We start from the raw sequence: 17501 nt of genomic DNA, 5'->3' as shown, positions 1-17501 counted from the left end.
AGATTTTTGTGAAGACCTGTCCAGGGTGTACCCCTGTCTTTCACCCAAAGAGAGCTGGGATAAGCTTCAGCAGATCCCCGTGACCCTGGTTAACCAGATAATTAGCTTCAACACAACACCTGGCATCTCATAAGGAAAAGTACCAGCCAGGCATTTTCTGCCTCACAGTTTTTTTGTTTTTGGGATACAAGGCAAGATTTTCTACACAAATTTTCATCCAAATTGTTTCTGCCTCATTTAATGCTCTTTCTACAATAAGGAAAGTGGCTGAAAATGAGAAGAAGCAAGTCCCTTTGTCTCCTACAAAGGATAAAATGTGTATTTTGAAAGCCTCAAAATTAACATAATTTCCTAAACTTGTAACATAATATGGTTAAGAGCTTTAGAAATAAAAACAATATTATTATGAAGAACAAGCATATACTGCCTTTATAAATTTGATAATTTACCTCTCTTACTGCCAGGAAAGGTAGTTGCACCCATTCCTACCACTTTAGAAAGACAAACTGCAAGCCCTGTTGGTAACACCTCAACTTGAGTGACATCACTTGAAAGCCCAGGATGTTCTTTGTGTATGACATTAGGACGCAGACAGACAAACAGCAAGTATAGTGTCTGAAATAAAGGCCACAGTGTCATGTCCCCAAATAGCAGGGGTCACAAACCCTGGTCCTCCAGGCCTGCTGCCCTGCTTGTTTTCCAGATATCCCTGCCCAACTGCTGATTACCTGGATCAAGGGTTGTTCAGCCGGTCAGAAACTGGAAGGGCAGAGATAGTTGGAAAAGCAGCAGGATAGTGGGCCTTGGCGACCAGGGTTGGTGACCCCTGCCATAGAGGACCATAATCAGTGCTGACCTGGTCTCTGTGAGCGCTGCCCAATTCTACCAGTTCACGATTTGCAAATGTCCCTCCTCGGCTGTAGTAGCTAATCACTATGGTGACACAAACAGTTGTCGTTACCATGGAAATGCTGCGGCCTATAAAGGTTTAGCATTAACCCTAAAGCTCATTCCAGGTGGCTGCTGTCAGCGGTGTTTTCACAATATAAACGGAATAAAGAGCAGCCACCTAGTTTGTAGGTTTTTTTGTTTGACGCTTGAACGAAGGTAAGAAAGCGTTAAGTGTGGTAACGTTAGGTATATCAGCCGTGTAGCAACGCTTGCTAGTTGTCAGCTTTCTCAGCCATGTGTTAGCCAGCTAAGAATGATAATTCAACTTAGCGTTAGTTAGGTTAAAATATTTCTGAACACTAACTAGTTAGTTAATATAGAGTTATGTATCGGTAATATGTTCCGCTGCTGTCAGCTGCTTTCAGTACACATAGTTAGTGTCGATATCATAAAATTACAGATCCTCAACAAAACCACGGTAAACACCGGGCTAACAGCAAAAAAACTTTGCTCAGTATTTTAAAATGTCAACGTTAACTAAAGTTTAAATGACTTTTTTCCCCAGCCATGTTAGCTGGAGCTCGGGGTCCAGACCTTCTGGGATCAAAACCTCCATGGACGCGCTCAGCGGCTGCAAATGATATCCAAGTAAATAACTAAAGATTGAGTAGAAACAGCTTGGCATTATTAAAACGACAGGACCCACCTTTATCTCGTAATAGACATGTATTTCACAGAAGCTGTGTGTAAATTGAATGAGTTTATACTAGCTACCTTATGAAGGATGGTCTGTGAGCCAGAGCAGTTTCTTTTTTATTACAAATGTCATTTTCTTTTCTCTCTTCCTTGGTCTGTCTTTCTATGAGAAAAATAAATAGCTGGGATGCTTCAGGTGGGGGTTTTTAGAGAGAATGGACCATATCATGTATGATCATATAGTATTGGTCTGCGTGTATGTCCTAACAACATTGTTCTTTAGTTTGTGTCTATTAGCCTGTATTATAATACTCTTGTCTGTTCCTGCATTAATCATCAGTTGTTCTGACATAATGGCACCTGTGCCATCCATCCATCCATTCCTACTGCTCAGTCCCATAATATGTTTGCATAAAACATAAAGTTTCCATAGATTCAATGTTCCTATAGAATGTGATCATGTTTTCATTGCTACTGCTATATGCTCTATAATAATATTTATACATTAAATGTTAAAATCATCACTTGAAATTATTTATGTGTGTATTGCTCCAAAACCCACATCTTCTGCATTGGTAGGATAAAGGGATTTGCCACAGTCAACAGGGAGGGGAGCATCGGCAGCAAACGTCCAGCAAGAGAAGCTGCTTCTTCGGGTTGGAAACAAAGCCAGAGCTGGTGTGGGAGGACTGGAACCTGGGGAAAGAGTTCACCAAAACATTAGTGTTAAAGAACATTGATAGCAAGCTGCAGAAACTTAACTTGAGGTCTTGCAAACTCACAGAGATACACCTTGGCATACACATAAGCAAACATATTTAGCTATCGTTCATACTAGAAATTTCATGGAAATTTACTGGCTAACACATCCTCGTCTTTACCCACCCACAGGCCTCCAGTGTCCAAGTTTTTCACCACCTCAACTCCCCAGAAAATTGTTATTAGCCCAGGGACTTCTTTCTCCATACCAGTCTCCTTTAGACCACTTCAGAAGGTAACACATAGCAAACAGCACTTAAACTGCCAATATTATGAAAGTGGAATGTGAAGAAACATTTTTAAATTTTTAAATGTGAAGAAACATACTATGGCTTTTGTATCCTTAAACCACAGACCATCATAAACCTTTTACACTGTAAAATGATTTTAATTATTGTAGACAAATAAGTTTGCAGTCTCATCATGACACAGTTGGTTAGATACTGTAAGTCTGAGAATGTGTGAAGAAAATAACACAGCATCAAGTGAAGCAATGAAATAGAAAATTATATACAGTAAACACTCAAAAAGTTGAAAGAATGTTATTCACATAAAAGCATGAGGGATGTTACATGACATACCTAAGATAAGAAAGTTTCATGTCATGTTTGTGTCTATCTAACTGCTTGGGACAGTGTGAGTATGAGGACAGCATTGAATTTCAAGGCAAGGATGGCAGCTTCCAAGTATACCTCCGTGCACTCATTCCCCACCATGCTCTGGAGGTGCCTGACTCTGTTAAGCTTTCCATTTGTGCTGTTCAACACTCGTCACATACTACTTTCCGTCTCAAAAATGCAAGGTACACATGAGGTTTATATGTGTAAGTCCATACATACAGTATGTGTGTTTGGAGACAAGAAATTTATATTTTCTTTATTAGATCATGTGTCTACTCTTTATCAGTCCCTCTCTTCTTTTTCTCTCTCTATCCCATTTTTTGTATACTCCCACAGTAAACTCCATACATCCTTCCAGTGGCTGTGTGCCGCACCATTCCATGTGAGCCCTGAGCAAGGACTGTTGAAGCCCAGCCAGGAGTGTCGCATCACTGTGGCTTTCCAGCCACAAGAGGCACTGGTGTACCAGCAACAGGCGTACTGTTGGTTTGGAGAAGGGGACAAGCTAGAGAACTACTGCACTGTGCTGCTACAGGGACTAGGTACTATAGATAGCAGTTTCAACTGGACAAGATGAGATTAACAGAACCAAAAAGTTTGTTTACATACAAGTGGTTAAATGGATTTTAAAGGCTACTAATCTATTAATCTTACCAACTTTGACAACATAGGTAGACATAGTGATTAACATAGACTGTATGATTACTATCTGAACAATTAATGCTGTGGGCACAATTTGTGATCCAGCAGTAAATGAATGGGCTTGGTTCAGTACCAAAATCATTGACTGCAGCTTACTCTCTATTGATGGCTGATTTGGTTGCATCATGTATGTTAAAATAAACTACACCTATATTTTGTATAGCAAGTATGGATCTTTAAGAATCACAAAATATATTTTTCTTTTAAAATCTCATTTCTTAGTTTGTGAACTCAAACCTGTCTGGCCAGTTATGCTGCCCATTTTACCTACCTCTTCTCTGTCATGATTGTTTAAATATGCAAATCTGAGCAAAAATGTCCAATATTTGAGCTGACGACATGGCTCTGTATTATGGATTCTGCAAAATGGGAAACAGAAACCAATACTTCATCACTTGCCTATTCCTCTAGCCAAATACCCATGTCTTCAGATAAGAAATCCAGTTACCACAGAGCTAAAAGAACAGGAGGGTCCAGTGCTGCACTTTGGTTCTGTGGCAGTTGGCCAGAGTTTGCAGAAACACTTTGAAATCTTCAACCCCTCTTCTGTGAGTAATACACAAAGATACACAAATGCATATGTACACTTTCAATGAACTTCAGTCTCGTCTTCCACCTTCCCCACCTTCAGGTTACTGCATCTTTCTCCCTGTCAAGACTGTCTGATGAGGTGCCCTTGTTTGGGTCAGAGTTCAGTTGTGATGTCACCAGTGGTAAGGTGGAGCCAGGTGAATCACAGTGGGTTGCAGTCAATTATTCTCCAGCTGTAGTGGATACAGTTTCTGTCGAGTACTTACGGCTGACATGTAGAGGGGCACTTAACGACACTGTGCTAAAACTCTCTGGAACCTGTATAGGTAAGGGACCCCCCCCCGCCAGAAGGACACATAGAGACACAATCAAAAAATACATTGTGGTGAAATGTCACAAAGACAGATAAATGTGCACCCTCCAGGCTTATTCTTCAATTCTTTAAATAAAAAAGGAGGATTTTGAACTGAAAATCTAGAATTAGATAGATGTATACTAAAATATTTCTTTCTGTAACTAGGTCCCAAAGTTACCTTGTCCTCCTCTGTTGTGGACTTTGGCTGTGCTGAAGAAGGAGGAGCAGTCATACAGACAGTAGAGCTACTTAATTCTTCACCTGCTGAGGCTTTTTACCAATGGGACCTTGACTGTAATGGGCACAGTGTGTTCCGGATCCAGCCAGCAAGTGGCACTGTACATCCACACAGCAAAACCGCACTGACGGCGGTCTATAGGCCCACACAGCCCATTGCACACCACAGGAGAGTGGCATGTCTCATACTGCACATGGTAGGAACAAGTATGCAGATGTACATGCACTTACAGACACAAACATACAGATGTGGACAAAATTGTTGGTACCCTTCCATTAAAGAAAGAAAAACCTACAATGATCACTGAAATACAGTAATTGAAACTGACAAAAGTAATAACTGAAAATGAATTAATGAAAATCAGACATTGTTTTGGAATTGTGGTTTAATAGAAGAATAAAAAAAAACTAATTAAGCTGGCCTGGACAAAAATGATGGTACCCCTGACTTAATATTTTGTTGCACAACCTTTTGAGGCAATCAGCGCAGTAAAGCCATTTCTATGATATCAACGAGACTTGTGTCGACCTGTCGTTTTGGAGCAGTTTGCTCTTCGAGGGCCATAGAAGGCCACTCAGAATAGTCCAGCTGATGTGACTTGCCAAAAAGCTCCAGTTTTGTCTCATCTGTCCAAAGGACATTCTCCCAGAAGCTTTGTGGCTTGCAATATGCATTTTGGCAAATTCCAGTCTCGCTTTTTTTAAGATTTGCTTTCAACAGTGGAGTCCTCCTCGGTCATCTTCCATTAAGTCCACTTTGCCTCAAACAGCGATGGATGGTGCTATCTGACACCGATGTACCTTGACCTTGGAGTTCACCTCTAATCTCTGTGGAAGTTGTTCTGGGCTCTTTGATTACCATTTGTATTATCCGTCTCTTTAATTTGTCACCAATTTTCCTCTTGTGGCCACGTTCAGGGAGGTTGGCTACAGTCCGGTGGGCCTTAAACTTCTGAATGATATGTCCACATGTAGTCACAGGAACATCAATCTGCTTGGACATGGTCTTATGGCCTTTACCTTTAACATGCTTGTCTATAATTTTCTTTCTAATCTCCCAAGACAACACTTTCCTTAATTCTGAAATGGCTACATGACCCAAAGGCAGGACAACAGTTTTTATTGAGAACACAAATGCAGAGGGAGAACTAAACTGAGAGCAGAGTGACGGCGAGAATCACAGGGGAAAACACAGACGAACCAACACTAAACAAAGGAATGAGGCAGGTATATATAGAGACACGAAGAGAGGGAGACAAGGCAGATCAAGGACAGGTGAAACTAATCAAGGTGATTAACACAAAGCTACTAAGGACTACAAGAGGAGAAACAGGGACCAAATACAGAATAAAATCCTTAGTAGGAAGTCCGGGTGAGGATCATGACACTTTCTGTGGTCCATGTTCAGTGTGGTTCACACCATGATACCAAACAGCACATTGATGACTTTTCACCCTTTAACTAGCCAGACTGACTGATTACAAATTTGAAGACACCTGTGATACTAATTACAGGACACACTTTATTTTAACATGACCCTATGGTCGAATTATTTTCACACTTTTCTAGGGGTACCATCATTTTTGTCCAGGCCAGTTTCTTTAGTTTTTTTTTTTTAATTCTTCTGTTGACCCACAATTTAAAAGTAATGTCTGATTTTCATTAGTACATTTTCAGTCAATTTTTATTTATTATTTCTTCTGTCAGTTTCAAGTTATTTCATTGAACCATTGTGGGTTCTTTTAATGGAAGGGTACCAACAATTTTGTCCATGTGTGTAAGTCAGAGGACCTACCGACCCATCTAATCTCTCTTTTAGGACCCTCTGTTTCTTGACATGATTGGCACCTGTCACTCAGAGCTTGAGAAACCAGCAATACTGAGACCTGAACACTTGATTTTGTACAAGCTTAACTGGTACCGTAGTCAGCACCCACTAGACACGCTCAGTGTCATGCAGCAAGAACATAATGTGCACTTGGATCAGCAAAGGATACACTCTGTCCTAGAGGAGGTAATGTGCCACAGAAATATGTGTCTGTAATCTGAGGGAGAGGTTGTCTACATGTTTACGTGAGTCTGACTTTCCCAATGTCATATTTCTAGCAGTCAAACCAAAAGATCAGACAGCCACAAACCCCCATGGAAGAATTTTACCATTCCTACTTGGGGTGCATGGATCCTCTCTCTTCCTCATCATCTTTTCCATCTCCACATGTATCTGTGGTGCCCAGTGAGCTGCTGTTTAATCACAAAATGTCTTCCTCCATGTCTACTTCATCAACTTCCTCTCAGTTCATCTGCCTCACCAACCACACCAGAGGGAAACTCAGGTACCACGGCCTGCCTTTCATTGCGCTCTCTCATTATTGAACTAACAACATACATTCTTTTCCTAGAAGAAATATTGCTTGACTGTGTGCTGTGTTGTTTTTCCTGCCCAAAATGGCATCTATTACATATGATTTTCTTCCAGGCTGGTGTGGACTGTTGCCCAAGATTCTTCATTTACTGTCTCCCCCACATCCTGTGATCTAGCTCCATTAAAGACCACTTCATTCAGAGTGATGTATGACCCCAAGCAGCTCAATAGTGTACATGGAGCACAGCTTGAGTGCTTTGCATACTACAAGGTAAAATTTTTAGATAAACTGTAGTAACTGATGCATTATATTAAGTTAGGGTAATTTTCTTGTTTGAGTTAATATGCCAAAAGAGTGTAATTTATTTGTCTCCCTGAGTACAACTTGAAAATCTCAACAGTTTTGATACAACATAATTTGGATTTTTCTCTACCCTCGTTACCTCTTTGGATGCTGCAGGATAGTCATCACATAGGTGAGCAACTGCTCTGCGTGCCCTGGTGTGTGACTGTCAGAGTCACTGGCCACTCCTTTCAGCCAGGCAAAGAGCACTTCATCCCATGCTGCTCCCTGATGCCTCCTCGAGTGGTGAGACACAAGCACAAAAAAGAACACAAACTTTACATTATTATCTCTCTCTCTCTCCCTCTCTTTTATTCTATGTGTATACCCATCTCCTGTATTCTGTTATGTTTAGTTTTATGATTCTCTCAACAACCAGAAATAAATTCAAGTGGCATTTAAAAAGTATCTTTTTTTGAGGACCTTGTGTAACTAAAACATTCCTCTGAAACCAGTAAAACTGATCTTTACGACACTGCTATACATTAAGAGAGAATTCTCTGCTAATGATAACATTTTCTCCTTTCTAGGTATTTCCAGCCCTGAGTGTGCTTTCCTATCAGACAGTGCTTCTCCAGAATGATGGTGACCTGCCCCTCACTTTCTTTCTGGACCACAGCTCAAACCCAATCCTTGCAGAATCAGTGTGTGTAATTCCAAATAGTGGTCTGATCCAGCCTGGTGCTCACCAAATCCTCAGTCTCAGAACAACTCCTACAGAAGACAGTCCCAAGCATGGGTTCAGGTTACAGCTGCAACTCAATGCAGCTAAACACACAAAGGTAATACATTTAGAATGCAGACACACAAACACAAACGATAACACTGAGCCATACTGTTTTTGAAGGTTTTTTTTAATCTATTTTTGTCTTCTTTAGGAATTGACAATTGTGAGTGTGGTGGAAAAACTGCGTGTTTCTCTGGACGGAGACAGCAGTTTATATTTCCAGCCAACAGCTGTAGGCTCACAAACACAATGCTCCCACAACATCAGGAATCTCAGCCATGTACCTCTACGGTTGGTTGGCTGATTTGTTATCCTAGTGTTGTTATTCTGGTCCTGTATTTCTGACACTTCCAGTGTATTGTTTGTAGTCAGGATCTATTGCTGCACCATTTATCTTGCCTGCAGCTGGCCTTCTGTGATTATCCCTTATGATAGGTTCCAATGGTGCATTCCAGAGTCAGACCTGGAGATTATCTTTGTTGATCCAGATGCTGGTGAACTGCATCCCAATGAGAGCTCAGTAGGAGATTGAGAGAATCACACACATTTATGAAGTCAACAACTTTGCAATTTGTTAATAAAAAACAGAGCAGTTGACTTTATTTGCTTTTGTCACAGATGCAGACATGGTCCTTCAGGCCGCTGGCAGAGAAAACATACACAGTCAACCCTACTCTCACCTTCTGGCCAATCCAGACAGATGGAAGTAACAGGTCACACATTAGTCTTAAAGTGGTGGGAATGGGCTCCAAAGTTTTCATAAAGGTGGGAGTGTCTTTTTTGGTTGTGTGATTTTATGTGTGTGTATGTATATTAATTTGCACATACAGTGTAATCACATAGCAATTGTGCATGGTTGCCCCCCCCAGGCACTGAAAGCAGTTGTGGATGTTGGGGAGACTCTGGTTGGAAGTTACCGGTCAGTTGAAATTCCTCTGGTGAACAGCAGTCCCTGTCCCGTGTCTTTCTGCCTCTCTGTACAGCAGATACTTCTGGAGGAGGACCTTATTTATGACCCTGAGACTGAGCCAAGTGGTATTGTCTTTTCTTGCATTCTTTGTTTCATTTTATATGTGCATCTATGTTCTCTCTATATAAGAGAAGGCCCTTAGTGATTTTAGCATGTATGTAAGGCAAATAAGAGTCATCACTGTTACACCCTGTTAATTTCTGATTATAACTAAGATAAATTTACTGGTACTGTAGATAACCAGTGTTGTGGACTAAATCCTGTTGGGCCCTTATAGGATTACAACTGGACTGTGAGAAGGGAACCATCCCCTCACACTGTACAATGCTCCTCAGATCTACTGTTAAACCACAGAGGCAAGCCCAGTACTTGTGGACCATCAGCTACCAAACACTGAATGCCATTGGTAAATAAGCAGACACACACCCAAACTCTTCCAACCGGAATATATTCTGCTTTCTATTATTTTCTGCCTTTTCTACTTCATGTGATCTCTCTTTTTATATTATAGGGGTTGTGTCATCCCCTCTTCAGGCAGTGTGTGAAGTACGAGCTAAGGGTGTGTTCCCCACACTACAGGTGATTGATGTGTGCAGTGGTGATAGTGGTGGTGGCAGACTCAGCAAGGTGCATCTTTGGAAACTCTTCTCATTGGACAACCTCAACAAGCACCTGCTGTGCAACCCCTCATCTGCAGAACTCACTTATAGAACCCCCACCAGGCACAGGTTAGGGACAGAAATTTCACAATATTCTAGTATTATAAATATTATAAAAGACAAACATTTCATAATATAAGTGGAATAGACATTTTGTATTTACCTTTTCGGGATATATGGTATGTGCATGACATTGTTTTCACTTCCTGTCTCTAGTCTGCGCAGTTGTCCCTCCATTTTCACAAAAACAATGTTGGATTTCAACTTTAGTGCCGCACCTTTAAATTCAGACCCCTCAACCTTTGTGCTGATATTTCACAATCCTGGCTACATCCCTGTAGACTGGTCAGTAAAATAACAGATTGCAGATAATAGACTGAAATATGCAATTTTAACAGACTTTCTGCAAATCTTTGGTCCACTCACTTCTGATCTACTCCTGTTTGGTCTTCAATATTAGGGCATTTTTGTTTCCAGAGGACCAACAGATAGAGCTGGAGTACTGGGCAGACACAGGAGAGTTCAGAAACAATGACCTGAACCACATGAAGGTCAGACATGTCATATTCTTATCTAAACATATGGAGGAATTTTATGAATATTAAATGTTAAAACTTGCTGAAAGTCAGATATGTATATAGAGAATCACAAAGTACAGATATCACCAACAGGTTCAAGACAACCATCTCTTCAGTGTTTCTCCTCGTTCTGGAACTTTGCAGCGAGGCCAGCAGAGGGCAGTACACTTCAGCTACAGGTCAAACACTGCAGAACCGTAAACAGCTCAGACTGGTGATCAAGTTGGAGAATGTTGGCAATAGCAATTAAGCTTTACTGGATTTATTGAATTGTTCATTATGAGTGTCAATGATGACAAATTACGCAGCTCTTCTAAGCATCAGATTGCACTAATAACATGATCCCAGAATAAACTACATTTTTTTCCCTGACAGTCATGACTTTGCTGGGACAGATCGGTTTCCTGTCGTGTTCAAACTGTCCTATGGCAGAGAGATCTTGGTGAGGCAGAAATAAGATAAGAAATCCAGATAAGTTTACATAAGGTTTATATTTAGTCACAATATAAACATACCAACAGGAAATTTGTTAGACAACGTTAGAGTGATGTGTGATATAAAAATGATATAAAAAAGGTCATTCTCTAACCTCTATGCCGCACAGGTCCCATTCCAGTACTCATATATCTGTCACATCTATCATGTAGAGATGAAGAAAAGTAGTAACTTAGTATATCACTAAGAATGGTGACTCTTCATAGTCGTAAAATCTTCAGTTAACTTCATGTTCTTGTGATGTGTTTCTGAGCATAGCTCAATTTCCAGGGAGTGACGGTGGAGAGAGACAGACCATATCTCCATTTTGCTTCCAATCGACATGTCTTCACCTCTGTGACTATCGGGGAATGCAGTCCTCCGAGGCAGGCATGTGTTTCATTTCTGGAACATTTAGTCAGTATTAAAGGTGTGCGGATCAATCCCAATATTGATAGTATCAATACCAATGTTGGTATCAGTATAGATTGATACTAAAGTGATGGGATCGATACTTTACTTTCAGTTCATTACAATAATTAAAAAAAAACCCTTCTAATTAAGTCCTGTCCTGGAGTTTAACATGCACATTATAAAATAATTATTACCATTTAGTGGTCATGAATAATAATGATGATACTGGTGATGTGTTCACTGAATAAATCTTGACACAGCACTGATCTCCCCTACATCTCCCCATGAACGTAAATAAGCCTGTAAAAAGTATTGGTATTGGTATCAGCGATATTAGTGCTATATTTACTTGGTATTGGATCAATACCAAATTTTGCACACCTCTAGTCTATATGAGTGGCATCTTTACTGTGAGATGAACTATGAATCTAATTAAGATATTAAAGTATTTCATCTATTAACTCATATTCAGTAGAACTGAATAGGTTTCTCCAGCTACATAATTTGAATCCTAATTTCATTTTATTGCTTGTCATATTGTTTGTAATTTCCTTTATTAAAAATACTTTATACTGTAAACATTCTGTAAATGTCTGGACAAAATCAGGGTGATTCAGCATTTGCATGTCTTTGTTCGCCCTCAGATGTATGAATTACACAATGCTGGTGCAGTGCCAGTCCATTATGAAGTGGACACAGCAATGTTGTCACAGCTTCAGGTGGACAACTTTAACCATCCACTGCTGTGCTGCCTCAATCCAAAGGGAGAGGTCCGACCTGGGAAGACGGCCATGATGGAATGGCTCTTTTCTCCACTGGAGGCTAAGATGTACTATGTATGGATTAAACCATACTCTGCCTACTTTCCACTGTTTTCTTATAATTGCCATTTCCAAATCGTTATACTCTGTACACTCTCACTAATTTTGTTCAGCTTTTCCTGTAGATACCATGTTTTAGCAAGTGTTTTCTTTTGTGATATTTTTATATATAAATATGTACAGAAACTCATGTTACTATAAATGTTAGTATGAATTCTTATACCCATAAGTGCAAAGGATTTGACTTTTCATTCATTTATTCAGAACTATGTTACATACCTTAGTATGTATATAGTTAGCTAATTAGCATGTACTGTCCCTAAATGCCTAGTCTCTCTCTCTCTGTGATCTTGATTGTTTCTGATTGTGTGTCTCCTTAGATGGATATTCTTATCCACATCCAGGATGGGGACTCGACACTGGTGACGTTTGAAGGATGTGGGTTGGTTACTCCAACACTGGGATCCCCAAACCCATTTAGCTGCAGTGATTCTAAGGCACCTGTACCCTGTGTCCACATGATGCCCTTCTCAGGACAGGTGAGAGCAGCTATGAACAGAGTTAAATACAACAAAACCCATTCTATTGACTGAGCTGTTGACTTTTGAGACTTCAGGTTATTCAGATTCTGCTAAACAGTACCAATCTATCATCTTACCTTTGTATCTATGATCATTTGAGGCCAGTTTGCATTCATCACAAAATGAATCTTTCTGTAGCCTTGTTATTCTATTATTGTAAGGATCCAAAACAAGAAACCCATTCACACTGTGATGACTATTTGAATTTTAGGGACCAGGTTAGGTTTAGGTGATGGTTAGGGTTAGGCAATGAGTGGTTATGGTTAAGGTTAGGATAAGTCTCCACAAAATAAATGGAAGTCAATGTTAAAGCCACAGGAATGAAAGCAATTGTGTATGTATGTGTGTGTGTGTTTAGGTGGTATTCCTGTCTGAGGACAGTCTCTCTCTAGGTGACATCCTTGTGAACCACCAATTTTCAAGAATCTTCTTCCTCACCAATGTGTCTCAGTCAGACATTGTCCACTACAAATGGGACCTGCCCCAGCAGAGCAACCAGCAGGTACAGCAAGGTGTACATGAAGCCTGTGAAAAATCTATTAGGCCACTTTGAGGGAGAAACACACGGTTGCTCCACCTTTGTGTTGATCCATCACAGTCACAGGTGTCATACAGTATAAAATAAAAATTTGGTTCCCCCTGTCCAACTATTTAAAATGTTCACTGATTCAAATTTGTGATTTCCATGTTTATAAAAGTTTTTATAAAAAAACTGAATACTACAGCTTTCTCAATTTTGGCCTGAGTTGTCTCTAATGCAGTATGGCAACAGCATAAGAAATTGCAAAAAGAAGTAAGAAACCAGACTGTGACACTAAAAGATGGGAAAGGGTACAGTTTATGTGCCTTTATGCTAAGTAGCATCAGTTGTCTACTTAGCATAAACAGAAACACGCATCAAGCAGTGATTCAGATGTATTGAATGAGCCATACTACCAAGGTGCAGTGGCCATCCTCAAAAAATGAAAAGCAGACAGGTGAGTGCTTTTAAATTGGAATATATATGAAAATTGATGATTTAGAGACTTCTCTTACAGAATGGCATTGCAGTTAACTGTCTATGGATGGAGTCCAAGAGGATAATAATAGCTCAATAAACAGTAAGATTAAACTGTGCATGTATGTGTGTGTATTGTGGCAGGTGGTGCAGGTCCATCCAGAGCAAGGCAGCCTGTGTCCAGAGGAATGCGCTCTTTGTATTCTTACTTTCACGTCTACTGACTACCCCACTGTTTATCAGCTAGATCTCATCTGTCAGGTACCTCACAGCTGCACATTTATAACTTTAAATCTGCTTTTTTGATTTGGTTTGTTTTTGAGTTTATTTTAGTTCACGTTGGTAGACTTCATTCTCTCTTTCTTCCCTTTCCCCTCCTCTTTAGGTTACTAAGGAAGCAGCAATGGTTCAATATCATGATGCTTTAAAGCGCTGGGAGGAAGAGAGAGCGTGCCAGCAAAATGAATTCACAATCACAGACAGAAAACCTACAAAGAGCCAAGGAGTTTTGATGGATCAGGTTCTATTCTATAAAAAAAGTGTGATATTTTCAAAATAATTTACTGGTAAATTGTATTCTTCATCTTGTCCACTGTTGTCTTGTTACAGGCACTTCCAGTAAGAAAAGGGCCACCACTCAGGAAATATAAGGTTTCCAGTTAAGATCAATGTCTTATGGATGAACATTATTGTAACCAAATTAATTCACAGATATGCAATATAAGAGCCTTTGAGAGTTTATAAAGCTTAGGTTTAACTACAGTTTTATGTCTTCTGTTCTCTCCCCCATCCAGACTCTTCCTCCTATATGTGGCAGTAGTAGTGCTAAAAGAATGGGCACTCTATGTAACAAGCTAACAAGAGCTGAGCGGTGGGCAGAGCAAGAAACAGCAACAGTATGGAGCCAACCTGAACCACCCCTACCCACTTTGCTGCACCTGTGGGTTACAGCCCACTCCCACAGACCGCTGAAGGACCTCACCCATTTTCCTGACCAGTTCAAGAAGATTAATAGGTAAAATCTTTTACAGCACTCAACAGCCTTAGCCTTATTGTTCACAGACTTCTGCTGCCATGCTCTCTTTTGTCTGCCTCAGCACCCTGCCCGTGTGTGTGTGTGTGTTTTCACCTTTGTGTTTAAATGCTTTCTAATATCAGAGGCCTCTTATTAGAAGCAATTTTTTAATCAGCTTGGTGTGTGTGTATGTGTGTGCATGTGTGTGTGTATGTCTGTGTGCGTATTTGCTTCGCTCTTCTTTTCCAGGAACATACATGATGATTCAGCATTCATCCAGTCTGCGAATGCATTGGTCTCTGACCCCATCACCTCTCAGCCAGCAGAACCTTCTCTCTCCCACTGCCCCTCATCTCCATTCTTCCTCCACCCCCTTGTGCCTCGCACATCTTCTTCTTCTCCTGAACTCCAGTTGACAAGGCCAAAGCTTGGACTGAATGAGGAGCACAACACAGTGGGCGTAGAGGGAGCTGCATGTTTGGAAATCAGACCTCGAACACAGAGCACAGAGCACACTAAACATGTGCCTGCTAACATTAGTGAAACAGTTCTGCTGAACACCCTCCAGAACCTGATGATGGAAGCTGTCAGAGGAGAGCTCAACCTGACAGGACATCCACGCAATGTTATCCTGCCACGTGTTTCCACCAAATGAAGACATGAACACACACAACACACATTTTATATAAAATGGTTAATATATTGTGTGTTTTATTCAAGTCACAAGGATGTCCAGAGCTATGGCTGAGGAGGAGAGAGTGAAGTTTAAACACAAAAAGGAAACAGCTGAGACTTAATTTGGGCCAACACCATGTGACCAGCATCTCAGAAGCCCATCTCTCGCTATGATTTTTAGCAAGATCCTACTCATTACTCATCAGCAGTCTTATTTTCCATGTTCTGTTCATGCTGACACAACTTGTAGGTATTCCATCTGTGCCATCCATCCATTTTCTTTCCACCAACCCATTTTCATTCATGTCTCTCTCTTCCGTAGCCCCCTTGTCTTTGCACTCATTCTGTTTCATCTTGCTTTCCTTTGTTGACAAGACTGCTGACATCCTATTATCAGCCACAAACCTAATCAGCATATTGGTTTGATTTTTTAAATTAATGAGAAAATAAAAAAAATACATTGACTTGATGTGTACCCACAGGTTACTTGACCTGTGTACTAGATATTATTTTTGCGCTGTGACATACTGAAGGACTGTTACATGAAAATTGATGAGTTTTAGGAAAAGCACACCAAAGTATTTAAATATCTGACATCATTCCCCAACAACATCATAAACATTCACTTAAATCATTTTGATTTTACTTTTTTACTAGACCTCTTTGAAAATCATATTCACTGGTTTTTAAAAATATCCTTATAAAACCCCTAAAACTATGCATTGAGGTTTTTGATGCTGTATAGGTCAAACATAAAAAATAAAAAAAATTTGCAGCCTATCGAATTTACATGACGCTTGATTTAGATCTGGTTTTAATCTTTAAGTAAAATTTTGTCATTTAATATTTGCTAGTTTTAGTAAAAAATGCTAGTGACATTTTAGTCTCATTTTGTTATTGTATTTTTAATATATAAGCATTTGAGGCTACATTTGTCTCCATCTTTTATGTGCAATGCACGTAACCTATTTCAGAATAAACCATACATTTTAATAACTGTCAAAAGCATTGTGAGTAGCTTATATATCCACTCTTCATATGTGTTATTTTGACCTATCACACAGGCACTTGCCTTAATTAGTAACTTACATTACACTTATTATTAATATTAGGCATTAAAAATCATCCAAAGGAACTTTTTTTGTGGAAATCTCTTTTTTGTTGTGTGGCTGCCTTTTATTTTGAAAATAGACTTGTATGCATGCTTTTATGAAGATAACGTCCGGGCTTAATGAAGGATTGATAAGACCTGTGGCGGGCATCGGCCAATGGCGTGGCTGAGAGATGGCAGGTGATTTAGACAGGTGACTGTGTTGCAGAATGGCGGGGAACACTTACAACAAGGGGCAGACTAAGTTGGTAACAGTGAACTTCACAATGCAGCTAAAGATATAGGTATGTTGAAAGGTTTTGCAAATACAATTGCAGAATGTTGTGACAATGTTCTTATTTCATGGTGTGAATAATGGATGCACTTGAACATGAGATTAGCAGTAGCGCTGAATATTATAAAGCATTGCAACTGTACCCATTCTTCTTTAACAAATGAAATGAAATTTTATGCTCACATTACTCAGAAATATAACCTATTCTATCAAGCTCCATATGCTAATTTGCATACATCAATGTGAACACTTGGCTAAATAGCAAATATAGTTTTTTTATGTGAAACTGAGATAAAATTGCTCAAACAACTGTATTTAACTAAGCTAATTACCATGTAAACACACTTAACAGAAATATGTCCTAAAGCAAACACTGATTTAAAGAGTTAAATATAAACAGCATCCCTGTAGTTAGCTGAACTGATGAAGCGATCCTCTTTACTTTACTACACCAAGCAACCTCTCTCCAAACTGTTCTTTTTTTTTTAACCAGGTGCCTTTCTAACTTTCTCTTATTTGTTCTGTTGTGTTTATTCATTTTTCCTAATATAGATTCACAGAAATAGCATAACATGATATGTGTTAAAAGAGCAGACAGCCTGAGCTTGATTAGTCCTGACCCATCATATTAATAAGATAAAACTTTATTCACCCAAAAGGTAAATTCAGTGATCATATTTATATTCATTGTAATTTGACTTATGACTTA

The 17501-nt window shown here is 39.7% G+C and overlaps 1 protein-coding gene across 3 annotated transcripts; it reads left to right on the top strand.

The window, feature by feature from the left end:
* The first annotated feature begins 967 nt into the window (after nucleotides 1-967).
* cfap65 (cilia and flagella associated protein 65) lies at nucleotides 968-16191 on the top strand. Of its 3 annotated transcripts, none has more exons than XM_026294518.1 (33): nucleotides 968-1107; nucleotides 1457-1539; nucleotides 2167-2354; nucleotides 2479-2581; nucleotides 2982-3148; nucleotides 3303-3508; nucleotides 4080-4216; nucleotides 4300-4525; nucleotides 4720-4988; nucleotides 6611-6805; nucleotides 6901-7124; nucleotides 7268-7424; nucleotides 7614-7742; nucleotides 8027-8278; nucleotides 8375-8514; nucleotides 8659-8743; nucleotides 8842-8988; nucleotides 9093-9258; nucleotides 9471-9599; nucleotides 9705-9921; nucleotides 10069-10197; nucleotides 10313-10403; nucleotides 10524-10609; nucleotides 10806-10872; nucleotides 11184-11294; nucleotides 11963-12154; nucleotides 12520-12678; nucleotides 13079-13222; nucleotides 13862-13978; nucleotides 14103-14237; nucleotides 14327-14368; nucleotides 14512-14732; nucleotides 14982-16191. In XM_026294518.1, exons 2-33 carry the CDS (start codon nucleotides 1459-1461, stop codon nucleotides 15385-15387), a joined length of 5118 nt encoding a protein of 1705 aa, XP_026150303.1. In that variant the 5' UTR covers nucleotides 968-1107; nucleotides 1457-1458; the 3' UTR covers nucleotides 15388-16191. The 3 variants fall into 3 exon arrangements, with proteins under 3 accessions (XP_026150303.1, XP_026150302.1, XP_026150304.1); XM_026294517.1 differs by having other exon boundaries at nucleotides 6898-7124; XM_026294519.1 differs by lacking the exon at nucleotides 14982-16191 and having other exon boundaries at nucleotides 6898-7124; nucleotides 14327-14375; nucleotides 14512-14680.
* Nucleotides 16192-17501: the final 1310 nt, after the last annotated feature.

The sequence above is a fragment of the Mastacembelus armatus genome, chromosome 21, assembly GCF_900324485.2.
Source record: "Mastacembelus armatus chromosome 21, fMasArm1.2, whole genome shotgun sequence".
NCBI lineage: Eukaryota > Metazoa > Chordata > Actinopteri > Synbranchiformes > Mastacembelidae > Mastacembelus > Mastacembelus armatus.
Note: the sequence above shows the minus strand (reverse complement) of the source record. Positions and strands in the feature narration are given on the sequence as shown.

Coding starts and splice junctions, on each gene's coding strand:
- cfap65 (XM_026294517.1), top strand. CDS start 1,459: ATGTTAGCTGGAGCTCGGGGTCCAGACCTTCTGGGATCAAAACCTCCA. Junction 8,744..8,841: donor TGCATCCCAATGAGAGCTCA/GTAGGAGATTGA, acceptor CTTTTGTCACAG/ATGCAGACATGGTCCTTCAG. Junction 10,404..10,523: donor ATGACCTGAACCACATGAAG/GTCAGACATGTC, acceptor TATCACCAACAG/GTTCAAGACAACCATCTCTT.